This window comes from Candoia aspera, chromosome 4, assembly GCF_035149785.1.
Source record: "Candoia aspera isolate rCanAsp1 chromosome 4, rCanAsp1.hap2, whole genome shotgun sequence".
In the NCBI taxonomy this organism is placed as follows: Eukaryota; Metazoa; Chordata; class Lepidosauria; order Squamata; family Boidae; genus Candoia; species Candoia aspera.
The window spans coordinates 45,902,702-45,930,344 of record NC_086156.1 but is presented as its reverse complement, the minus strand read 5'-3'; the positions used below and the strand labels follow the sequence as shown (position 1 = coordinate 45,930,344).

Sequence of the window (27,643 nt, the reverse complement as noted above, 5' to 3'; positions counted from 1 at the left end):
TAGTAAGTTCCCTATCCCATAGTTACTTGAACTTTGCTTCTAATGAAATCAATGGATCTAAATTCACAATGAACTTGTCTCACTGATTTCAATGAGTACAGGTTTCACTAACTTTAGTTGCAGTCCTGAATTTGTACAAACTTAACATTAAAATATAAAACATAAAAATTAAAATTAAGTTACATTAAAATCAGCGGATTTTCTTCATTTTTCCTTTCCAGCCACCCACAGAGAAAACACATCTATACTGAGTCTGCTGGTTCATGCTGCAAGGCATATATCACCACATTAGGTTTCCTTTTTAAAGCTTCCCTTGTAATGCCAACTGCATATTTATGAGAACACAAGGTAGCAAACATTATCCATAATATATGCCTGTTAGCAAATGGAAGCCCACTGTGGATACACATTTTCCTTAATTGGAGCTTACCAAGAAAAGTCCTCAAGTGGCTTCAAGGTATTAATTAAGAAATCCATTTTAATTTATTTTTAATAAGGCTGTTTAAATCCCTAAAACCAATTCTAAAACAGCCTTCCCAACCTGGCATTCTCCAGAATTTATTTATATTTATAATTTATTCCATTAGTATATTGTTACTTATGTTCAAAATACTGCAAATATACCGTATATTGTACTTGATTAAATAATTCATTAAAACACAAAGCATAATAATTAAGATATTCAATTAAACACTTAAACAGGGGAAACTTGGGGGAAGAGACAGGTCTTTAATAGCCATCAGAAACAGATATCTCACATCTATTAAACAATATCATCTGGCAGGACCCAAGAAGCAAGCTTTTTCTGTCAAAATATTTTGAATTTTGAATTTTTATTCTATGTTAGTCACCCAGGTCACTATTGTGAGATGGACAGACAGACAGACAGACAAGCCAGCCTGCCTTCTGAATTGCAGGTAGAGAGCATTCCAAAAAGTGGTTGCTACGTTTCATTTCAAATTACCAGATAGCAATCTGCAGGTTGTTGTGCAAGCAACAGGAACTTCTCTGATGATGTTAGAAATCACCCTGGCAGCTCCTCTTGTCCAAATGGTAAAACTTGAACTTGGCTTGATAACTGTTAAGCAGTCAATTGCATTTGTTATGTGTATATGGATCTCATGTCCTTTGCTCTTCGACTTTGTCATGATTACAACACCCAGAATTCCAAACCAGAATGGACATAACCCATGCTAGGTTAGAATTCTAGGGTTGCTCTCCCAATACACTGGCATATGCCAGGTAAAGGAGATTGGTCCTTCAAGTTTATACTGGAGATATTTTGATGTTAAAGTACACAGAAGTTTTTCTTTGCACACTTACTTGGAAATAAGAATAACTGAAATTAGATTTGTACTATGAGTAGCTTTCCATGAAATTCAGATTTCCTAGTTTCTTTCATACACCCACATCCACAGTTTTGTATGTATTAACCTAACATTTTGACCTAACATGTTGAATGAATGAGTGCATTCAAACTGCACTCTGATCCACATATTAGCCCAAGAAAAATGCATTAGATCTATTTAGCTTAGAACATGGACCAATATTTTCTCCAGCAACTTTAAAGAAGACAAGAGAGCATAACTATGGACATACTTTAATACAAGAAAACTGCTTTCATTTTAGAGTGAATCTGAATAGGTAAAGACCAAATCACATTACACATCCACATTTTCAACCATTTTGATGGCAAAATCAATCTTACATTCTGATTTCAGTGGAATTTATTTCCACATACTGTACATTAATGCAGGATTAAGGATTAAGAAAACTTATTTACTGCTGTAAATGGTAAGAAAAACTAACACTATTAGAAAATCTAATAAACATTTTTAACTACTTCAGGCTGTATCTGTTTTTTTTCCCCAGATGAGTATGTGACTTTTCTGTGTGACTCAGAATAACATTATTAAAGAAGAACATTAAAAATTCCTCTAGAAACTTTCAAACCCTAGTAATAACTAAAATGAAATTATTCAGTAGGAATGGTAACAAGAGTATGAGAAAAGCAATTTGAAAATACCCCTGGTAGGCACAAATTAACTAGTTGGGATGGGACAAAATTAAACACATCTATAGACAATACAAATAGGACTATTTGTAAGACATAATACGGTATATTTTACAATACCTTCAAACAAACATATACCATACATTCCCTGTCCCCCCAATACTAATCTTATAATTAAAAATTGTATACAAAAATATAGGATGGAATACAGTAAATCTACTTCATTGTACAGATCAAACAAAGCAACAAACCTATTCATTCAGTTTGTGCTGAAAATAGTATTTTTAGAATCAATATTTTAGTAAAGGGTACAATTCTCAGGCTACAATTATTTTTTCATTCTAGGCACAGGAGGAAGCTCAACATACTTGTCTCATTCCTGTCATATAACAACAACACCACCACAAGATCTGACTGCTTCAGTTTATCTACCCAGACTGTAAAACGCTGCCCTCTTCAACTTGAAATCTTCCAGCAGTGGTGGAATTCAGTTCCTATAATCCCCAGCTAGCAAAGTCATCACATTTGAGGTTGCAACCCAATATATCTGGAGTATATGAGAAGGCTGATAATGTATATAGCAGCTCAATACTGGGCTACCTACATTGTAAGAGTAAACTGGCTCTGCCTGTTGAGAATTTTGCAGGCTACTTTAACAATGAACAGAAAAAGCTGAGAAAGACTGCAAGAAATGAGAAGCCACTGTGCAATCCATAACTGGCTGCACTTCTCTCTCTCCTTAATGATCAAGTTTACCTCTGAGAAAAGAACAGTAGCTTTTTATTTATTACAGCAAAAATAAGGAACTAATTAGGAAAAAAAATGAAAAACATTGTATAGTAACATAAAAGTTCAAAGACAGAAGCTTGCTTTGCCAAAATAATTAACGCAATAATTCAAATAATTTTGCTTTATTAATATAAGGTTAAGATCCAATAGTGTTTATTTGCATTGTTCACTGTACTTTACCAAGCTAATGATGCAATGTCCTGTCAACAGAGTGAATATTAGGCATATACAAACAGCCTTCCATATGCTGGACTTAACTTTCAGCTGAAGGGTATCAGTTCCAATGCTGATTCCAAGGTTTATGATAGCTGAATATTTCCATCAGCTCAAATTAATTAAATTTTAACAGTGAGTGCAATGGATGGATGGATGGATGGTCTTTCTATGGCCTTAAAAAGCATTTTACTAGTTGGAAATGAGCACATAGTTTAAAATCCCCTTTTGTTATGACCTCTAGGCTGGTAAGCTTACACCCATTTATTTACAAGCCTTAATGAACTCTGTGGGTTTACATCTGAGAAAATAGATACAGAGTTGGGCTGTAAACGTCTTTTGCAAAGAGATGTCAAATTTTCTTCAGGCAGCAAGAATAAAACCTCTAAAAATAATTTTTAACTAATGTAGACTGTAACGCCATAAATATATGATTTACGCAATGGAGTGCTTCTACTAGAAACATGAACACCACATTGTAAAAAATGAACATAAAAGAATTTCTTGTAACTATAGCCATCCAAATGCCAAACAACATTAATGAAACTAGAGAAGGCATGTAATTTACAAAATGTAATTGGTTGAAATACATTGACATTACTCAATATTTGGATATAACAAACTTATGAACAAATATTTATGTGAGTTAAAAATAATTGTGACTACATCTACATTCTCTTTAATTTTACTTTATGTGTTTTATAATAAAACCAATTCTTTGTGAAATGACAAGAGAGAGAATGTTAGAACCACAAATGTTGCTATTATGACCATAATGGCGTCCTACTGATTCTTTCAGAAAATTCAGAACTCAAATTCATGAACAGAAAGAGTTACTTTATGGCTGCCAATAAAGTATGCAGTCAAATAAACATGCTGCCAATTTTAGGCAATCACTGTAACATGCAGCACATCTCCTTCCACTTCCTCTATGGTACCTAACAGGACACACACACACCCCTTACATTACATAAACCTGCATTCCAGTATCTCTCTGTACACTACCAGCTGCCTTTGGTTTATATATGAAGAAAGGCAGAACATCAAGGAGCAGATTCCTTTAGGCTACCTTTCCCAAAATTAGTGCCTTAAAGATGTGGAGACACGGAATTCTGGAGTTATAATTCTAACTCATCTGCAGGTTAGATTACTGGTATTTAGAAGGCAAAGAAAGAACTGTTGGGAATTAAATCTATGGCTACATTTTTCAATGATAAGGATAGATTCAGAGGAAACCATATATTAGCAGTGTGGCAAGTAGTTTGTCCCTTACTAGCAGATCCAAATAACTGGTCTAAAATAAACTGGCAATAATCCAAATCTACTTTTTAACTAAAACAATTAACTGCTTTAATTCAGGAAAGCAGAGAAGGTGGGAGAGCGGGGAGATAAAGTGGGCTACTTGAGATAAATAACAAATAAAAACCAAATTAAATTAAAATTTTGAACATAATTAAAAGAAAAAAGCTTAAAGACATTGAGATCAGAACATTATCTTTCATAACTGAGATAAGGACACTCAGAATATAAAGTAAAAATCAACATATTTGGGTGAGTGGCAATTTCCAATTTTCTGCTCTGCTGCCAAACTACATACATCCTGAATTTTAGCCAGTTCATTATGGCTGTATATTTTCTTATGGATATCACAGAAATAAACCCAACAGATATATACATATTCATATATATTCACATACACACACACACACACCTCTCTGTGCGTTTTTTTTCCCTTCAGGTAAGTGGAGTATGAAGATCAAATCTTTATAACTGATTACTTACTAAGCACTTGGCAATAAAGGGCCTGTAAACTTCTCTTCATGGTATCATCTGCTCCTGGGTGTCTTGCAGTTTTTTCATGTTTCTGTCTTAAGAGATGAAGGGACAGAGAAAGATATGTAAGATTAACTTCAAAAAAAAAGCCAGTTTATTGCCTTCTCCAACCCTATGATTCAAAGCAGCTGCAAAGAAATATAACTAGGGACAGAGACTGCCAAAAATGGAACTGCAAGATCTTGCACACTGGTGGCCAGGATGCCAACAGTAAGTTCTAAGAAAGACAGAATATACAAATTGATTAGTGAATCCCAAAGCAAGGGATAGAGCAGACAACAGAATGATTCTCCTCCTGGATTGCTGTATTCTACAGTTCATTAGCAATTCATCTGAGTTAAGAAAAATAAATGTTTAGTTTGCATACTACTAAAGTAGTTTATGTAGTAATAAAGCAGGGAGGAGAAGGAGAAGGAAAGGGGGAGGGGGAGGAAGATGATGTTATAATTGCTTAGTTATCATAACACAACGAACTGTAATTTAGCTATTCATATTTTATCCTAACCTACCTTGTAAGCCAAATCATTGTGGATAGTTCATTTAGTGAGTTGTACAAACCCAGAAAAAGTGGCTATTTCAGTTAACAATGTTTAAATGAAACACAGATTATCATTCTATATGAATACAGCCAATATTAGTCCTATCTATTTCATCCATAGCAATGCAGTATAACTGGAAATATAGTAAAATACTGCGGTTTGCATATTCATGGTTACAAGATGCATATCAGACCTCAGAAAGAGTCTGAAGGCACTTTTAAGTTTAACACATTTTATTTTAATGCATAAGCTTCCTTGAGCTGCAGATCACAAAAGCACATGCCTTACAATAAAATGTGTTAGTCTGAAAGGATGCTACCAGATTCTTTCTGATTTTTGGCTAACTGAGACTAACAAGGTTGTCCTCCCATAGCACCAGAGCTCAGTATCTGCAGATTGGGGTGCACTTTTGTGTATTTCATTCATGTGCAAAATGGTAGGTGGCTTTTGTGCATGCATAAATCTTTTTTTCATGGTCTCTTATATATGGTTTCTTATTAACCACAATGGTTTGGCTGGAAAGAAACCTGCCACAAATAATAGGGGCCCCTTGTACTAGTATTTCATTTAAAAATTGCTTAATTTCTAAGCATAACATCAGGGGTTCTCAAACTTTTTACCTTGGGACTACAAATCAGTGATACTAGACAATTCACAAAATGGCAGCTGGTGCAGGAAGAGTGACAGAACAAAACAATTATTACTGAAACAGAATCTGATTTTATGAGGGAAGCATTTATTTTAATAAATTCAGTATTATTATTGAACTATATATTTTTCATCTCTTTTTAATTTTTTCAACACACCTTCAGGACATTTGCCTCTAACTCATCATTTGACTAAAGGCAAGGTAAGGAGAAGTAGTCCCTGAGCTACAACTACAGCAGTGTTGCAACTCTGGTGTATGGGCATCCATGAGGGAGCAAAGGGGGCAGATGACAAAATGTCTGTTGTAATTTTGTAACATAAATCCTGCCCCTCTTCTACATGTGATGCAACATCACACTCGTATGTAAGTGGTATAGCTTACATCATGATGTCATAATGCAAGGTTCATCATTTTAGGGGGAGATGGGCAGTGATAGAAATTGGAATAATAAATAAATAAATCATTTTGATGACATATAGGCTTGCTGCAGATGCTCCTGTTCTACAGGGATCTAGATCCACAATTTGAAAAAGATTGCAATATATAGCAGGAATTTTTTTTTAACAATGCATATGAGATCTCTTATACAGAATCTTCCTACTCTTTTCTCCCATTTATTTCAGTTTTGGTAATTATAATGCACCCAATTCAGTTGTTTGACTGGCACAAGATATATTTAGAAGTTTGCAGGTAATTGTTTAGATTTTCCCCAAACACATAGCTCAGTTTCCAAAGATCCATTACAGCCAATATGATATTATGATGAGTGTGTTTGATTGGACTGAGGAGCCCCAAGCTCATCCTCATTCACAGAAGCCCAGTGGACAATTTTGGACTGGTCCAAAGGTGAGGGTGCTGTGTAGGCTATTATGAGCTTATGGAAGAAAGGTGGGATATAAATCCAGCTAAGAACCATTAAATAATAACTGTAATAAAGAACTTGGGGAATATTAGGGTTTTTTTTCCTTTAAAAACTACTGTTTTTTTAAAACAAAGGAAATTTGAAAAACAAATTTTGTAGAGAGGGTAACTAAATAAAGAAAGTAAAAGTAAAAAAAATAGGGCCAAAGATTGCTGCTGGTGAAAGCCCCTTGTGAGTGTTTGAACAATCCTTTGGATCCTGGCCATGCTCTTTCATTTGGTTTTGTGATCAAATACTGTGTACAGCACCAAATCAAACCATAACAACCACAGAGCTACACAGTTCAGCCTCCTGATTCAGACTGAAAAGCCAACCCTTAAAAACTGTTAACAATCTTTAAGCACTTGGTATGTCAGAGATCCTAGAGGAACGTCCTCCTGCCGCCTTCCAACGGTAAAGGTATCTGCTAGCTATTTTAATACCTCCAACTATCACTTCTTCTGAACGTGTTTAAGAAATGAGTAAGAAGACATCTGTGAAACAGGCTAATCCAATAAACAAAACTCTCCCCCTGATTAAATGCCAAGGAATTTATGAAACTAAAAGGACTGTATTTGATTTGTAGAGAAAAGCCTCTGAGGACTGCCACTTTTATTAGCTCCATTTGCCAGCAGAAGATGCGAGACATTCCCTTCTGTTACCACTTTACAGCTATTTATACACATAGTTATAAAGAAAACTCCTGCTTGGATACTCCTCTCTCCGTCCCAGCTCCGAATTTCATTTTAAAATACATTGTAACTGCAAAAAAAGCTGAGGTAAAATTTCTTAGAGGTAAAATATCATTTCACTTCAGTGAAATAATATTTAGTTTTTATCACTGATTTTGTGGGTGATTATCAAAATCACCTGAAGACCAATATGAGAAAGAGCTGCTTTTACATAAAGACAGGAATCTTACACGTTTTTACTTTGAACTTCTTGTACAATAGAAGCCTTGCAACTATTCAAGCAAGCATACCAGGAAGGGTAGCCTCAACACAGCTAAAAAACAGACTGGAGAAGCCAGCAACTGTTTTTACAATTTATATGTGTTTTGCTGGTTTTTCTTTTAAGCAAATTAGCATTATTTTGCCTATAAATTGTACGTAATTTGTGCTTTTCTTTGAATAGAGAGAGAAACTGTGTAATCTGATTCTACCCCTCCTTCTATGCAGTGTTCATCAATTCTGAATAGAGGCAGATGTTTCTGTATCACTATATGTTGTGGTGACATAAATCTCATGAACAAAAATTACTCTCTATATGTGGAGGGAGAGGGACAGCTAAGATTCTTCTCCTGTGTATATGATTTTTTTTTTAATGATTAGTACATGTTTCAGCATTGTGCCAAATGTATTTGTTGATACAGTCAGTCTGAGTGCAAAATAAGCCCACTCTGTGGAAATATTAAAGAGATGTGTTAAACTAATTTATACAAACTGGTTAACTAATATACTAAAGCTTTAGACATGAGATGCTTGACAACCAACAGGCTTCTGGAAGACTGGTAATAAAGCTTACTGGTGAAGTTTATTCCTGCCACAGACGTGAAAGACCATCATAACAGCAGATTACCGATCTACTTTGTTACTGGGTTTTTGCATCCAAATAACAAAATAATTAACACATGCCAATAACCAGATACAATTCTAGAATAACCAAAAGTATAATATCTATATTGAATAATCTGATGCCATTTATTTGTATTCATTTATCTTTCAGTGCATGCCTAACTCTTGAATGGAAGGTTCTACCAGACATTGCACCATGATGGAAATTACAACTGGTAATACCACTGTGCTGATTTTGACTGTACTAAAATGGATTTGGATAGTTCATTGATCTGATGTGAAGCCAGATTAGGCTTGAGTGCAACAACAAAAATATGACATTTATTCCTGTTTATCTTTCATTTGCTGATGAATTAGGAACGTAAACAATGGTCATTTAACTGTAATTTAACTTAACCTTAATGGCAATTAATTATTACAATTTAAAGTGCTGGTTTTAACTTACAATGCTTTTCATGGCTTGGCATCAAGATCATGCCAAGAGAAACTGATGGTGATACCTCACTTCCAAAAAGCTTTGGGGGCTATTGCCATGAGATTTTGCTTTTTGGTTGCAGCTACCAACCCTCTCCACTGACATCAGGCTTGCCCCCTTCCTGATAACAATTTTTTTAAGTCCCTTCAAGTCAGTCTTGACTCCTGGTGACTGCTTAGACAAGTCCCTGTAGTTTTCTTGGCAAGATTATTGGAAGTGATTTTGATCCTAAGGCTGAGAGAGAGTGACAACCCAAAGTCATCCAGCTGGCTTTGTGTCTAAGGTAGGATTAGCGCTCATAGCCTCCCAGTTTCTAGCCTGGTGTCTTAACCACTACACTAAACTGGCTCCCTTGTAACATTTAGACAATAATGAAAGATGGAGCTTTTCCATAGGGCTATTCACTAGTGTATGGAGGCCACTAGGTTTTTTGTTATTGTTTGATATTTTATTTTTAAACCCATCATGGATGTTTTAATGCTCCATTTGAGTCTTGTAACCATGGTTATGTTATTGTTTCTTGCCATGGATGTTTTCTGTTTATGCTAAGCTGCCATAAGACAATTAGCTGAAATCAGTGGATTTTAAGCAAACAACCAAATTTATATAACACCCTGGATAATACATTTTACAAGGTTCTTTGGGTCAATCCTGATTTAGATTCATAGCTCCTGAATTTCAAGTGAAGCCACTGGACTCTGCTTGGGAGACTTAGATTGTTTGGAACAAAACGTTAACAGAGAAGTTGACAACTTTTAAAGCAACACTTTTGTTTTTTAAAAAAGCAAAACTGAAAGAAAATGCAAAAACCTACAAAGGAAAATGGAAATTAAATTAATCTTTCAGAAACAGTAGACTAGATTCTCTACAGCAAAGATAACTAATCTCCTCTAGAACTCTCCACGCTTTTAGAGGAAAATGGCTGGGATCTCATAACTGTAGTAGCTGGAGAGCAAGCAGTACCCCTAAACACATACTTCTTTCTCTATTTCTCTCTCTCTCACAGAAAATCTAAACTATTTCCCTAAATAACATTCCCATTAGAATTGGCATTACAATCTTCAGAAGCAAGTCAGATTATGCTTATTTACTCAGATAATTTTAAATGCTGTATTGCTTCTCCATTTCATGAAGGATAATGGTATCTTGATTTTAGAATTGTATTTTAAATACTGAAAAACAGCTTGGAACTTTTTAGGTTAATGTGCTATTTAAACATTTTTAAATACATACAGGCATACACACCACTGGAAATTCCATTTTCTATTTTCTTACTGAGAAATACAGCCCTATATCTGCCTGCTTCCTGGTAAGCAGCTGTTTCTTTTCTTGTCTTAAAAGAATAAAAATGATAGCTGAGATGCAGCTAGGAAGGATCATATGTACAGAAAAGAGTGACTAGAGTTTCTTTAGGTCCCGCATAGGTCTTTCTGTTTTTGTTTTTTGTTTTGGTCTGCCCCAAAGGAACTTAAGCAGGCAGGCAGGGAAACATGGAAGAGCTGGCCAAGAAGCATCCTCAAGGAGAAGTCTGGGTTGGATGAGGAGGTACAACTTTGAGAATCCAAATTCTAACGATCTTGGGTCTGGTCCTCAGCCTAGGAATTCCCTGCTCCTCCTTACTGCCTTTTTTGCTGGTCATTGACCGAATAAATATTATTGAAGCTCCTTACTGCCTTTGCCACACTGACATTTTTCTCATGACAAAGTCCTGTTGTGCTGAAAACGAGGAATCAGAAATGACAAGAAGGAACAGAAATACAACATTAATAAGTTGGATTGTTATGCCAAAGCAAAAATAAAAACAAAATAAAAACAAAACAGCTCCTGTTACAATAATTTTAAATTCATAAATATTTTAGCATTTGGTGTCACTCTGTCTTCTAGGGTAAATTCACTTACAAAATAAATTAGCTTTCCATCCCAACAATTCACAATCAAAACTATGCCACTGCTCTGAAGTAGAAAAAAGGTGCAAGAGAAATTCATCCCCTTGAACACCATTTCTCATTTCAGTCCCAAATATTATCTCTTAACTTCATAACTTCAGATTTCATTGAGTTCTAACTCACCACTGACCATATGTGCAGCTTCCAGATGTCACCCAATTCTTATTTTTACAAGCCAATGTCAGCAAAATCAATTATGAGGGATGCCAGGAGTTGCAATCCAACAATATATCTAGAGTACTACACACTGCCCAGCTGTATGCCAAAGAACTGCTCTTTGTTCTGGTATATTAGTGAGATTTTGGGAGAATGTTTTTGTTTAATGCTGTATATCTGCTTAAAAACATGCATAGACTATTAATCTCCTAACACTTTTAAAATATTACCTTAAAACCTCTTTTTATTCATAGCTTCTGCATCTATACATAATGGTGTATTCAATAATGAATAAGCACATGAAATCTCCATGCATAGCCAAGTTACTGTCTTCCAGGGTGAGTGATTTTCACCCTCCATCCCACACTGTACTCCAGCTAAATTAAAGAAGACAACCAAGACATATTGATGAATGGTAAACAAAAAAGTCGAAAGGAGCTGACAGGTCCCCAAATACCGGGTCGTTCATTATGTCTACATAAGGAAAAATGCCAACAATGGATTGAAGCAAAACAATAACAAACATTCCCTTCACATCACAAACTAAAGGCTACATGAAGGCTTTTCATCTTGACATCTAGGAGTGTGTATGTATGTGAAAGAAGAGCAAGGCTTGAAGTACCCATGACTGACAATTATACACAAACTCATTACCAATCACATTATCTTTTTAATTAACTGTAAGGCACTGGCAAGAGGAGGTTGATCACAGAATCACCAGCACTGCAATTCACAGGAAAGGAAGATTTCAACCTTCCTTCTCAGCTACAATCCCAATTTAAAATGTTTCCCAGAAGAGCAACTAGCATTAGGACAAACCATCTTCTGGACAGTGGTGCTATTAGTACTTGGCTTCTGGGAAAAGACCAGGGTAGCTTAGTCCCTAAGCAACAGTGAGAACCCATGTAATATGATGGTTAAAGTGCTGGACTGGGACTAGGGACTCAAGTTTCTACCAAACCATGGAGTTGAATCACTTTCAGCTCATCCTACCTTACAGAACTTTGTAGTGAGGATAAGATTAGAGAGAGACTTGTGTATCCTCCTTTGAATACTCAGAAAAAGGATGGAGTATCAATTATAATCATGCTGATATGATAATTATCTAGCAAGGCAGCTGCAATCATCTATCCTTTAAATTTGAGTAACTGTATCCAGAATGAGTCTGGAAGTATGAACTCAACCATTCAACTATGTCAAAGACACTGGAATAGTGGGGGGTAGGTTTAGTTCTCTCATCCACCACTGAAGTTTGCTTCATTCTGCTGGTTGGCAGGATTGGTGCTGCCAAATAGGAATCCATTCTAAGCAACTTCTTACAAAGACAGATTGACCTGCCTGGAGATATGATGTAATATTAATTTCCATTTACTTATACAACAGTTCAATACTAACACAATACAGTTCATACAGCAGCAGGAAAATATGTTATGACAGTTATGTCAAAATTGACTCTACATTTGAAAATTACAAATACAATCCTACAGTGGCAAAATTAGAGCTTCTAAAGAGATACGTGCTTTTTGAATGAACAAGTACTCTGTCTTACAGGGATTAAGTTTTCCTTGAAATCAAGAACTGTACAATATTACTCTTAGCAATATTCTTGCTGTTTCCATTTCCTCAGTTAAATCTTCTCTATTGGTTAGCATTACTTTAAAGATAGCTGACCCTATTGTGCCTTCCTTCCCAGCCTGAGGAGTCCTCCATAGGGACTATAATAGAAGACATTAGGGTTCCCCTCCCCAAACAACTTTCCCCTCTATTCTAACTGCAAGGATTGCAGGCAAGGCATATGCATCAGTGAATTCATCAGCGTTACATGGTAACAGATCAGGCTGTGTGTTAATCTTTGTCTCACTGGTTAAACTTCCAAGAGAACATCTTTTCTATAAATGTGCTCTCAGCATAGTCAGAAGAGGGAAAGAAATAAAATTGAACTCAGAAATAAAACTTCTTTTACTTTGTATGGTTGCAATAACGTATCTAGAAATATAGAACACTATATTTAGTAATTCTATGTATATGACATTTGTATTATGGTCTATTCTCCTGTGATGGATGCCCTTTATTTATCTTAGCTTGGGACTTCAGGGTGAAATGTCAAAGGAAGCAAAGGGAAACAAGGGTTCATAAATTCATGGCCTGGTCATAAATAACTTTCCTTAATGTAACATGTACATGATGATAAATAAAAAGAAAAGAAATAAAAATAGTATTTCTTCAGACCATGGTTTGGATTTACAGATCAAGAGAATGTACAGTCCAATAAAAATGGGAAGGAAAAACAGCTCTGATGCATTGTCAGAGTATAAACATAAAGCCTACCTTCCATCTTTTATTTCAAAATATTGTATTTCATTTTGAAAATATAGGTAGATTCTTCCTGATGAGTTGGGAGAATTGCCAAGGAAATGCAAATGTCACAGGGCAGCTTGTCTCCATGGTTTGGTTTCAGTTCATATATATCTACTTTCTATGCAACTTTGAATAATACTGTACCAAACTTCTCTATATGATAAAGGAAATCAGGAAGGAAAAAATGGTGATGGGCTATTTCAATTCAGCTATGCAAATACATATTAAGCTTTAAGTAATAAGAATTGCACAACTGCAAGGTAAATTTAGCACTTTGATTAGTGTAAGACTTTCGGCCTCTATCACTACTCTACTTTTTGTTAAGTGGCTTTTATTTTTTTATTATCAGGCTAGGGCAGCAACATTTATGTACATCCAGCTAAACCTGAACAACTGCAAAGAAAAAAACCTGTACTGAAGAGCTGCATCACAGTACCTTCCAGATTATTGTGCTGGATAATACTAAGGCATCCTGTATATGTTATTGACTTATTGACTTAGTGAGCTCAAATTCATTTTCCCAAACCTAGATGCTAGTACACATGAAAGAAGTTAAATGCCTTATTTTAACAAAACAACAGTCCTACAAAAACATTAATCTTTCATCTGAGAGACATGTATTGTTGTAATTGCCAGATTTTTTTCACATCACATTACTCATTCTTTAAACTGTCAACAACATATGCAATTACACATTACAAAGGTAATTTTGTACAATTTTAAAACAAAAACGATCAGTCTGAAAAAAGCAACCCGTTTTCATTTTTAATGAAGAAAACTTAGCTCATTAACCAGACCCACTCAATTTCCTTTTTATAGTAATTTTATTAAACATTACAATTAAAAAGATACAAACTAATACAAACTAAGAAAAAGAAAATAAAAATAAAAATAAAAATAGAAAGTGCAGAAAATAAAAAATAGATAGAAAAGAAAGAAAAAATAAGAATATAGTAAATATATATATATATATATATATATATGACTTCCCCCTTCGTCACAACAAATATAAACAATTTTAGTAACTTATCACCTTCTCTTAAAATACAATAAATGATCTCTTCTTCCCATATCTCATCTCTCATCTATAAACAAATCCTTAAAACCTTGTTCAGTTCTAGTCAGCAAAAGTCCATTAAGGGTTACCAGAGATAACAACGTATCTATTTTGATCAAATAAACCTTTATATTCCTTCCTTTTATATTCTTTTAACAATCTTGATCTTTAATCCCTTCAAATAATGTCATAGATCTTGATTTCTTTTCTTCTTTGTCTCTTCTCACAAAATTCTTCCAAACATTAACAAGTCTCTTTTGTAAATCCAATATAAGAAAATTATCCAAGTCACTCTTTTGGTTTGTTATTTGTATATCTCTTTTGATTATTAAGACATGCTCCATTGCTGCCATTGCACTGGTAGTCACGAAACAGCTGATCAGCACTCCAGCTGTTCCTTTGTGGCCCGTGATTATTTTTAAGGTATCAGTCTGGCCCTTTGTGATTGGTGAATAACCACAATAAAGCTATACCAATTAAAGTATTAAATTATAAAGTATAATTAAAGTATAAATTATGGTACACACAATATCTTTGCAAATACAATTTGTTAATTTAAGCACCTACATGCATCCAGCTCTTCTGCATTTTTTTAAGATGCTCAAATATCTGACTATTTTTTAAATTCTTAACTGTTATTCAGAGTTCATAATCCTCCCTTTCTTAGCACTAAAGATAGAGGGAGAAAGACAGATACAAAATAGAAAACCACAACTTGCTCAGGAATTGAAACACTTGGCCTTTGCACTATCAATCATATGATAAATGTGTAGTCTGTCACAACTCAATTAATTTTACATGATGCAATAATATCAAAAGCACTAGGGGATGGAAGGTACTATCTCAAATGGGTAGAAATCCACCATAATTCATGCCATGCACAAAAAGTCTCTCATCAATGAACAAAAGCTGTACACATCATTTTACATGGATTAACCAAGTGATGCAATATTTTTTTAAAATCAACTGTGTTATATATTTCCTAAAAAGTGGTCCTTTGTTTGCATTTCATCAGAGAAAAATGAAATGGTCTAATAGGTAAAAGAGTAAATATTTATCTTTGAGAACAGATCAGATAGGTTCTTCATTTCTGTTGAAACATAAATGTTTGAGGCAGTGATTCTGTTTAGAGATTAACATCAGAATTAACGTATGTATCCATATTTAATATTCTAGTTATTTTTTTAAGATACTCTGTGTGTGTGTGTGTGTGTGTATGATGAAGCACCATAGAGTCTATAGTGGCAAAAGTGACAAAAGTTACTGTAACAAAATCCTTCTCAGACATAGAAAGAAGATAATTTGAAAAACAGAAACATGTTTAGTGATTTTGCTAAGTCAGTTGCAACAAATGCATTAATTGTAAGTAAACCTCCTCCTTTGGGGAGCAATTATTAACCCACTGCATAATGTACTTATCTAAAGTAAAAATAAATCTTGGTTCTCCTCTACAGATGATACTGTGACCATGTATGAAGATCATGATTTAAAAATAAACCCTTCCTTTGTTTTAAATACAGCTGTTTTGGATTTTTCTACTGTTATTCAACTAATGACAAACTGTGTTATTGTTCAATACAACTGTGTTTTTACTCATCTTGGCTAATATGAGATGCCACCTGTTATTTAATAGGCAACTCCCACTTTTAAGCCTGAGTGGTCTGGAAGGCAAGTTCAGAGGATGAAAAATAGCCCCATCTGCTATTACCAGGTACAGCAACAAACTGGTCATAATAGAAAAGGAGTGTATTTGCCAAACTCTGTAAGTTTTAGGAAATGCATGAGAAACACATAGAGATTGACTTCAGGATGCTAAGAGGGAGACCACCAAGAACCCAGATCATGATCATGTGACTGAGGGGACACTGCGACGGCCAAAACTCCAAAGATTGGTCATAAATCCCCCTCGTTCAGTGCCATCATAACTTTAAACAGTCGTTGATTGAGTGGTTGTATCCCTAAGACTACCTGTATCTGAGAGGCTGGTTTGGGTTGCTTAATGCTCTTCCTCTAAAACAAATGAAGCAAAAATTAGCTTATCCCAAGTAGGTTTGTGCATCTCCAGCAATTTCTGATACTTGAGATTCATCTGGCCCTCACACTGACAGGGTTTAAAAGAGCACTGAAAACTTGGCTCTTCCCCCAGGTTTTGGTTAGTGGTACATCTTGTGTATTTTATTGTTTAGAATATTTTTGTCCAGATGTTTGGGGTTTCTCATATGTATTTTATCTGTATGATATTCGTGTTTTTACTGTACATGACTCAGAGTGGTTATAGGGTTGTAAATTTAACAAAAGAAATAAAAATGCCTAGTGATAACTTTATTTTGAGGGTGAAAAATGAGTATTACCCTTTTGCTGAGGTGCATTCTAAGCTATCTGAGGGAAGTGGCTTGGTTAAATATGAATTAATTTTATTTCTCCTAGAAGATAAATTGATGAATTACAGCTGGTGTTTGCTACAATGGGGTTTGGGAAAATATCTAAATGGAAAATGGAGATGAGTAACAAGGACCAGGTGGAAAATTACAAGAGACGTTAGTCAACTTCAAGCTCCCAGGTTTTTTTCTCCATCCTTCCCACGTTTAAATTCTCCATATTGACAAAAAAGGACTGAAGAGTGCCTTTAACTACCGTTGCATGCATACATTTAGGCAGCCCTGGTCAAACAGTTTCAATGAATCATCAAGTCAACAGAAGCTGACCTAACCTCTGTATGGTACAAAGTTAAGCACACCTTCTGCAAATTTCAATTCATACTTATTATTGGGATGCAGTTGTTTACAGATTCAAAATAAAAGAACACTGAATATAACAAGTACAGAAGTTTTCACTCAGCTAGCCAGCAACCACACAACACATTCCTTGGCAGAAATATCAGGTCCCAAACATTTCCTGTAATGAATGTAAGAATCTTTCTATTCTTGCTTCTGAGATCTTTTCCTCCCAAATTTTTCCCATGGGGCACCTAAACTGCATTCATTGAATTGAACTAACGCGCTCCATAGGATGGGAACAGATGCAGTTATCAACAGTTCACAATGATTCAGTGCTTTGAAGAAGCCTATGATAACAAAGGGTTGATTGGAAGGAAGAAGCCTACTGATGGGATCACCTCTTAGGATGTCTACTATTTCCCCCCATGGACAAATTCTTGGTGATTATGCCTACATAGCAACCATAAAAATGAGCAGATATTGTATCTCCAAACCTAGAAAAGGAAATTATCTCTAGTGGAGAAAGAAGAGACGGTATGTATCCTAATTGGAAATCTGGGCCTTGGACTGCCATTCAGTGGTCCAGCTTAGCAGTACTAATGCTCAGCTATTGAATCTCCTCTTGCCATAAAGTTTGGGGTTGTAGATTTGTTACAAACTTGAATTAATTTACAGCTCCTTGGCTATACTGTATTGAAATTAGTTTAAATAGAAGCACTAACAATCTGAAGAAGCACAGATTGTTAATCAAAGGAAAAGGATTTCTTTCACATGCAGATGCATACGCACAGGGCACAATCCACAACTGTGTTTCATTCTATTAGTCTTAATGAAATAAATGGGAGTTGTCCAAGAACATGGACAACTGACATGTGGAACTTGACAATCAAATAATGCTGGATATGTTTTATTTAAAAATAACCTGAACTCAATGTAAAAAAAGTATTTTCAAGTGTGGTTTCTTTTACTTAGGAGAGTAGTAGTTTTGGCCAACTTTGGCCTTCAGATTTGTTGGGACTACAGCTCTCAAAAATTCTGTTTTGGCTAGGATTTACATTTCTTAGACAAGAGCTCCTGCTACCATATGACAAACTACACTTTCAAAAAATGAGTACTTTCAAAACTAGTTTCTGATACAATAGAGAATGCTGCAGTTTGAAGGGAAAAAGTCATCAGTCCTGCTGCATAGACCCCCAACCCGCCATAGCCCTTAGACATGCTTAAAGTAGCTCTTGGATCCAACTATTGTTTTGGGAAGGTTCTGAGTAAATGCTTATGAAGTATTGCATAGATTTTATTGCATTATGAGAAACCACTGACATTATAAGACAAAGCTCAAAGGCAAACATGAGGATGGAACACTGGGTTTATGAAAAAAGGTAAGGCAAGCTGCCAAATTTGGCAAGCTAAGGGCTAAGTTATGAAGAGATGAGTAATATTGGGTGGAATGAAATGCCAAACCTAAGCAAAAGACAGCATAAGATGAAAACCTTGAAGAAATAAATCTTGTAATGATAGAGTGAATCTTTCAAGTTCAGTTTCTTTTAGTCTTCATTTCTCCAACCTTAAATGTGTTTCTACATCAGTTTACAATTCTTTAAAAGAGGGGCCATAAAAAAACCATACATTTTCATGGAAGTTTCCTCTTCTTTATGCACAGTTTTTCCCAACCTATACAAGTTTGCATGGATTTTTTGAACTGTATTACAATATTCAGAAAAATGTGGACTGTGGCAGGTAATTTTTAAAATATATTTATATCCTATTCTCTAAGGAGATCTTAAAAAGTTGGGATTCATGTATAGCAGAACCCTCAGGCTGCAAGCACTGCCCCTGCCCCTTTTTGCAGGATTAAGAATTCCCCAGCATATGGAGACAGCTTTTTGACAGCCTTAAAAAACAACAAAATGAGTATAGAAAAGCACCAGCAAACTCCCCCAAACAATAAAAAAGGCCAGCCCTGCCCTGTCCAGTGTGTTTCTGTCATTAATTCTCCTTTACTTATGTATTTGATTTGTAATGCCATCTAATTATCAAATGACTCAAGGTGGCATAGAAGACAAGTTAAAACCGAAATATAACAATAAAAGAAGAACAAATAGGAAACCGTCCAAGGAACACAAAAATTTTAAAAAGTCATAGCATATTAGTGGATTCACAAAACCGTATGGCCCAGGGCCTGCTGGAACACCCAGGTCTTTATGACCTTCCTGAAGGACAGCAGGATTGGGGTCATCCAAACCTCAGGAAGAGTGCTATTCCAGAGGGCAGGAGCAGTGGCAGAGAAGGCGTACTTACAACATCCCATTAGATGAGGAGCCATTTCACTGAAGCAGCTTTCCATGTGGAAAGAAACCAAGGGTTTGACTATTTCAGGTATGAATGGTTGGTGGCTGACAGAAAAAAAAATGCATATGTGTGTATTAGAAGAAAGGCGTTTTTCCCCCCTATTAAACCATTATTTCTTTCTCATATCAAAAGGAAATAACATGATGCAGCTGTGAAGAAAGGTAATCACTGAGAAAGTCTAATTCCAACCTCCTAATTAAAATGGCTGATGTGCACATCGCAATTTTAAGATCTTGGCAAAGACAATGTCCATTAGAGAAATTATTCCTTACAGTAGCCTTCCTGCCAAAACAAAAGAAATGTCAATGGTGCAGGAATGAATGTCAAGACCCATCCCATTATTTTCTCTCCACCATGGACATTTTTTAAAATTGTAGTAGGTTCTTGACAGTCAGCTGGATTGTACTGTAAAAACTTACTTAATTGGTAGGTTAATGTTCAGTAATAGCTCTTCTCTTTAGACAGTTGATTACACCTTACTGCATTCATATTGTACTCACACATTTTCTGTATAGTATTAAGTATAAGTAGGCATGTGGAAACAAAGACCATCTTGACAATATGCTAGGAAACATTTTTCTCAATGGTTCATCTCTTTATAAACATTACTAGTTAAAATGGACAATTAAGGTCATCCTTATTACTGGAAGAATAAAGCAGATGTTTTGAGGTAGGAAATGACCATGCGATATTGGCTTACCTGAGTGAGACAATTAACCAGGAACATCTATATCAACAGAATACCTTCCTTGAAAGAAATTAACCTTAAGCCTGTGGTGAACATCCTGAGGTTGATAACCCACCCTACACAGAACTGACTTTGTGTTTTACCCGCAACTTCAAATAGTACAGAACTCAGCAGCCAGGATGGTATTTGAAAGAACTCAAATCTACCACGCTACACTAAAAAGTTTGTACTGGCTGTCAATTTGTTTCCAGGGGAAACATTAAGGGCTGTTTATTATCTTCATAAAGCCCGATATGAGTTAAATCCAAGTGATTTACTAGAACTCTACTTTCTCTTTGAAATAAACTGAGCTACAGCTGTTGCAGGCTTGTCCCACAGCAACTCAGATCAAGCCTTGTCTATTACTGCCTCAGTTTTGGGGAGTTCACTCCCTGCTAACTGAGGGATCTAAGCTCTTTGTGGGCCTTTAAAAAAGCACCTTAAGTGATTTTTTTTTACCACAAATCACTGTGAAGACTCAATAGTTGGTGGTATAAATTAAATAAAAATTGTTGATGCAGTACAGTAATAAGCATAAGCAACAATATCAAAGATTATCACATCATGTCCATCTCACCACCCATCATCCTTAGCAGTAGTTATGGGCCTAGTAGCACCTGTTGTTGATGCTTTGCTTTGTCTCTATCTAATATCCAAACTAAATCTAGGAAGCCATTGTGCCTTGGAGAGATATTATTTTAGGCAATTGTAGAAAATTTAAAATTACTTTTACACTCCACTCTTGCTTATAATAAAGTGAGCTCACTTATATCATTTGTATAATCTCCATCCTACAGAGATTACTGTGGAGTGGAGCTCCTGTCTGACAACAAATAGTAAGAACTATGAAAAAGAAATATAAAAGCTGTTCTACTAACTCATACCATATATTTCCTGGAATGATTAGTATTGCTACCCACAGCATTATTCTTGAGTTAACAGGTATAACCCATGTGCTTGCCATTCAGAGGCATACAGTGAAAAGCACTTAGTTCTTTATTTGGCACAGCTGTGTGAACAGAGAGTGACTAAATTCTAGAACAATAAATTTGTAAGGAAATTCAAAAATAATCTGAATGCCTGACAATTGCTTTGCTGAGACAACCAGAAAAAATGGCAACAAAAACTCACAAGAGACCCTTTGCTTCATTTGTGTTTACAACTGTTCTTTCAGAATGCTCCACAGCTGAGCTGCAATATTGAAACATATATTAATTTACTACAATTCTGATGTGAGATGAAAAGATTAATGTAATGAATATCCAAAGGGAATTCCCACTAGAAGCTGTTTCACAAGAATCCATAGAAACCAGACTATGGCTGTTGTGATTCCTTAACAACAGAGCTCGTCTTCTATAGAAAGCTCAGCTGCAATCTAGTACATAGGGTACACTCCAGAAATTAACAAAGCTGGTAATGTTGGATGAACAATGGGAGAAAGGGAAAATATATTATTAGCTGCATCTTAACTTTTTCTCTCTTGTATGGAATTGTCTAAGAGTAAGAATAGAAATTCAGCCAACAACTGTAACAACAACTTCATTTTCCAACTTCCAATCTTGGCCAAGGATCCTGAGGCAGTCAAAAGATACAGAATAAATTGTAATTTTTAGAAAATAGAGTGTGATAAGAGTATATACAACCTTACACTACCTATACACTAACGGACGAAATTCACCAACACTAATATAATCAAAATAAAATAATCATCCTGCTGATTCTCTTTGTTGACCGATTTCCTGTTGCTTACTGATTTATCATGTTTGAGACCCAGTGTGTAGTAATGGCTAATGAGTTGAAATCAGGTTCATCATCAGCTCTGGAAGATCAATGGCCAACTTAAGGTCTATCACTCAGACCAAGGGAAATATTGGAAGAGGCAAAGTATGCTACCTTTTGTTCCTCGAGGGAAGGCAGAATATAAATCTAATAAAGACATTAATAAATAATATTTTCTACCTTTAATTTAGTATTTCTATTTTTTTTCAAAATTTTAATTTTTGACTTTACACATGAGGAGCTTCCAATGACTTTGTGTGGGAGAAAGGTGGTCAATAAAAGCTTTAAAGTTATACAAAGTACTATGCAAAGAAATGAGCTTTAAAATATATCAAGTTGTAAAAGGCAAACACTGGACTGAAGCTGGGCTTTATATAAGAGAGTTGGTGCAAAATATGTAGATGCATGCATAAGCAGACATGTATAGGACATTACTAATCTCAACAAGATAGCTTTAAACCATATGCAATGAAACTGGCTAGATTTATAAAAACACTGGAGATATTTTCCTCATGCTAATTTATAGTGATGCTATGGTTTACTAAGACCCTTCTTTAGAATGCTAAAGCTTACATTAATATAGAAGTAGGCAATTGCCTTGGTCCTGTGGAAACAATTGGAATTTTGACAGCATGTTTTAGGTACTCTCACAAAATGGCTGAAACGGAGGGACTTGCTATATCCAAAATTGCTGCTATAAAACACAAAGTATCTATTTGCCAGAAGGCAAACTGGTGGGATTGCTAGCCCACAGTATGTTGTCTTTCACAAAAGCTTTACTTTGTCTTTTTTTTCTGGCCGGGAGGGCAAAATTCAGCACAAAGCACTGGGTTAATGCCTCCCATTATTTTAATTTTAAGAAGTATCTGTAGAATGTATGTGGGAGCCAGAGGCAAAGCTGCTGTTGGAGATAAAGACGATACTAAAAGCTAAACCATTGCTTCTTATCAGCTTTCTCTTTTATTTCTTTTTAACTAAAAAAAATATAAAATTGAACTTTTAAAAAAGAAAAACAGAGCAGGGGTAGGCACCCTTAGGGCATTGATACCTGTGAATCCATTTTGTCAATATTTGGCTGGCTGAAAATATGAAATGAAAAACTCTAATCACTACGGAATGACCAAAAATATCAATTTCTTCTTCTTAAAAACTGCCTCTTTTAATTTAAACAGCTCCAAATCATTAATGAGCCATCTCAGAACCTGAATAAAATGTGCTACCAGGGTACTGTCTGAGTAGATAAAACTATCCAGGTTTTTTCACTATTGTGCTTTACAAATTAAGTTGAAGGATAAAGTAAAGGAGCATGATATTGTTTTAAGTTCATATTGCTGCTCTCTGTCACAAGGTCTATTTGACACATCTTCCTTCTTGATTGCTGTTGCAGTTTTCTAAATAACATGTCCCTTGTAGAAAGGCTGATGTTTCAATGAAAAAAATAGTTGTCATTATAAAAGAATACACTTTGCTTGAAGCAAAGAAATCGTTTTAAATTTAAAACTAAGTACTCTGAAACTTTTCATTTGACAGCTTTGTTACAAGTATTTCATGCATCTTGCTGTGGTATCTTTATTCAAACATGGAACACAGAAGCCAGACAAGACACAAAAGCTTAACAAAACACTACAATCATGGGATAGTGCCATCTAGTGGTGGAGGTGCTACTAGTATAATCATTATAATACGAAAACTACTGAAATGAATCAAGGCTCTTGCTCTTACCAAACAAAATGCCAAGGGGGAGTTAACCATTCACAAAATGGTTGCCACAATGTTGTCGTTTGTTTCTACATCACTCTTTCTCCCAAAGGACCATAGAGGGATGTAGGAGTGACAGAAGTGGCAGTGACAAAACACCTGTTTATCAGAAGGCAGTTTGGTGAGGATAACTTCCCAGGATAGTCTGCCTTATACCCTATTACCCAGCCCAACGTAACGTGAGGAGGTGATCAATGGGCATACACAAACCAAATCACTTGGTTGCTACCACTTGCCATTATATCCCTAAATCTACCTAGGGAGGCTACATATGACCCAGAGACATTTTTGGAAATAAAGATGATGTGGGAGTCTCATGCTTTGCTTTGCAACATACTAGCTTCCCATAAATAAAAACAAATTATTTTAAGAAAAAAGAGTTGGGGCAGTGAATCTGACTAGAATTACACCACAACCCCAAAACAAATCATGTTAATAGTATAAAATGTACATTTCAATTGGTCATGGAACATCATCAAAATCAAATCAAATCAATTTCATTTGACACATGTAAATATCTATTTGGCATCAACCAGAAGTAATCCTTTTCTGTTATAGCACATATTACTTGTCCCAGAAATAAAACAAACATTGACTTTTTTACAACTTAGACTATGTAGACAAGACTGTAGTTCCCCCTGGGAACTAAGATTCTTAATGGACATGATTATAATATTGTGTATGTTTATTACTGCATTGTATGTGCATTTTCATTGTGTTTATTTCATGAACCTTCAATTCTGCATACTGTTTGGAAAAGCAGTATATTACCCAAGTGTGTGTAAGAGACATATGGTTACAGGTAGTCCTTGTTTAGTGACCACAACTGGGACTGGCAACTTGGTCATTAAGCGAAGCGATCGCTAAGTGAAACTGCAGCTGTGCTTACAATATTACTTCAGCTTTCCTTTGATTTACAGACCTGCGAAGATTGTAAATGTGAGGATTGGTCACAAAGTTACTTTTTCATCACCATCGTAATTGTGAATGGTCCGAGGTAGTCACTAAATGAGGACTACTTATATTCCCTTTTTAGATAGCATTTATTAAACACTGATCAATTACTAAAGAAGTCTTCACTAGCTCCCATCACCTTTGACAATTAATCAAAAGGGCAGATTTCTTCAATAAAACTGAGTGTCCCTTTCAATATCAGCTCAGGCCCAGCTTAGAGATAGTTATCTTGCCTTGGCAGATGATTTACATGTTGTAAACCACTCTTGAGGCCTACGTTAGGTAAGTCAAGGGGTTACGTTTAAATAAACTGGTGACTAACTCAGTCCGAAGGTGTTGTCAATGCTGGACAACTACCTTTAACGTCAGTGCAACTGATGATATACATCTCCTAATCAATATAACTGTTATGAGCGCGCACACAAATATACACCCCTTAAAAGGAATTTGTACTCATCTCATGGCCAGCCAAAATGCATTTATCCAAACTGCCTCCAGAATCCTTTATCTCAAAGCCACAATCTTCTCATGGAAAGATTTGGTCTAACTGTGCAAAGATAAGTAGTTTCAAGTATTAAAGAATTAATAATGCAGTTTATTTCCCCCTTCTGAGTCTACACTCCTGAACATTAACCATTATCTCTTTGACAAGTGGCACCACAGTCATTCAGGGCATCATAATAAAACAGTCCACTATTAATTCAGTCGGTAAAGCAACAGTACAAATTCTAGGAGCAAGCAGAAAAGCCAGCCAATAGCCATAAAATTGGCTTTCTCTGATTTGTCAGGAAAAAAAGAGAGCCATTACTAAGTGTTCAGGCAAGCATGCAAGATGTTGCTTATTACTAGACTGAACAGTTTTAAGACATGAAGAACCGAAACACAACCCTCGATAGTTCTGGTATCTATTATAAATTGCAGTATCTCATATTCCTAAATGGAATTACCAGTGTGCCAGACAGCTTTTATTTGCTGCAAAATGCATTAACAATGTAGGCAAAGGTTTACATATCCATCTACATGCTTTAATTTCTCTGGCAGATAAATGTGTGAATGGACTCAACTAAAAATGTTATAATTGAAATTAAAATATTTTCTGAACTGAAACATCTGTGACAATCCAGTCACATCAATTACAATTATCAGACAATTCATCTGCATGCATAAACCAGAAACGGTTTCATAATGATGCCCTCCAAATATGTTGAGACAAGAACTCCCAGAATTCTCAGCCAGTTTGGTCAACAAGAACCAGGCTGTGGAAGGCTGTTAAAAAATAAAAAGATGAGTCCCAGCTCTCTTACTCTTCATTCCAGAATTTTAAACCTTTGAAATTTATTGATTAAACAGTAGATTGTTTGGCCTGGTAAAATAGTTCCAAAGTCTCTCTAAAAGGTAAAGGAACAACCCCCCACTAAAAGAGGAATTCACCACCACTAGAACCCACTCACACAACACCCCCAGACTGCTTTAACAAGCCAGGAGGGGCATGGGTCTAAAGAGCAGGTGGCTAAGCTCACAGTCCTAAGGACTCTGTCCACTTCTTCATGTCCAACAGGTTCAAACCATTCCCAGATAACCGGGCAAGGCTCCACCCCAAGCATCTCCTCTGGACTTGCAACAAGGCCAGCATCCAACTGTGAGAGAATCCAAGCAACTTTGTCCAACAGATGCTGCACAAATTCCTCTGCATGCCCCTGCAAGAGATTCTCCAAGCCCCCTCTACCCAAGAGGGCTTGTGTCATCTGAAACAGGGCCATGGAGCAGCTATCTGCAGATGCAATAAGGGCGGAAAAGTACTGACACTTCACCCCTCCTTACCGCCACAAGGTAGGCCATAATAGCGGCTCTTACTGAATAGCGTGTTCAGTCAAGTTTGTCCTTTGTTGAGCATTGGCAATGCTCTAGATGTCTCTTCTCTTGTTAATCTCCCTCAACTCTTCCATGAACCACAGGGAGTGACAGAATCTCTGAGTGGGGAGAGGTTGCATGGGGGCATTCTGATCCAATGGCTCAGCCTCCCCCTTATTCCAAACGGCAACCTAGGCTTTGGATGGACCATGCAGCAGACCAGCAGGAACAGCCCCCCAGCTCCCTCTGAAGCCATGCAGGTCCATCAGTCACTGGAGATGGCCTAATCTAATGGGTCCGGCCTCCCTGCAATGGATAGCGGCACCAGAGAATCCCATGACAATCAGGCATGATGTGACCCTGACAAGGGAGACACCAAGAGCTCCACTAATTTCAGATCACATAGTCACTGCTCCTACAGGAATACTAGATCTGGTGTGTGACCACTGTCCCATGCCAGGCTCTGGATGATCTGGGATAGGCCCATGGTTGTCATGGTGGCCATAAACTCCCAAGCCACCTAAGACCCCCTCCCAGAGAAGGCAGATTGAAGTCCCCCAGAACCATAGTCTGAGGAACTCTACTGCCAACCCAGAAATGGAGTCAAGGAGCTCAGGCAGGGATGTTGCTATTCAGCAGGGAGGCTAGTACAACAGCAACAATCCCAATTGATCCCTAAAGCCCAACTTAATGAACATGGTCTCACATCCAGTGACCTGTGGTGCAGTGCTCCTGAAAGCTGTAAGAGATTCCTGGGTGACAACTGCCACACCCCAACTCCTGTCCCAGAGTCTCAGCCGATGCCATACCTGAAACCCAGCTGGGCATATCTCTGAAAGGGCTACTCACCTTCTGGACCCAGCCAGGTCTCGGTGATACATGCCAGGTTGGCCCTCTCATCAATGATTAAATAATTAATGAGGGAGTCCTTATTACAGACCAACCTGGTAGCCGAAAGTCAGGGCCACTGAAGATCTGCTGACAGGGTGTTGGGGCTGAGACCA

At 36.3% G+C, this 27,643-nt stretch overlaps 1 protein-coding gene across 1 annotated transcript in view; it reads right to left on the bottom strand.

Moving 5' to 3' along the window:
- Nucleotides 1–27,643, bottom strand: part of TMEM108 (transmembrane protein 108) — a 178,101-nt gene that overhangs the window by 99,304 nt on the left and 51,154 nt on the right. The window contains exon 3 of the mRNA XM_063304000.1: nucleotides 4,799–4,884. Within this exon, the coding sequence (XP_063160070.1) occupies nucleotides 4,799–4,838 (40 nt within the window). The 5' untranslated portion in view covers nucleotides 4,839–4,884. The remainder of the gene's footprint in view (nucleotides 1–4,798; nucleotides 4,885–27,643) is intronic.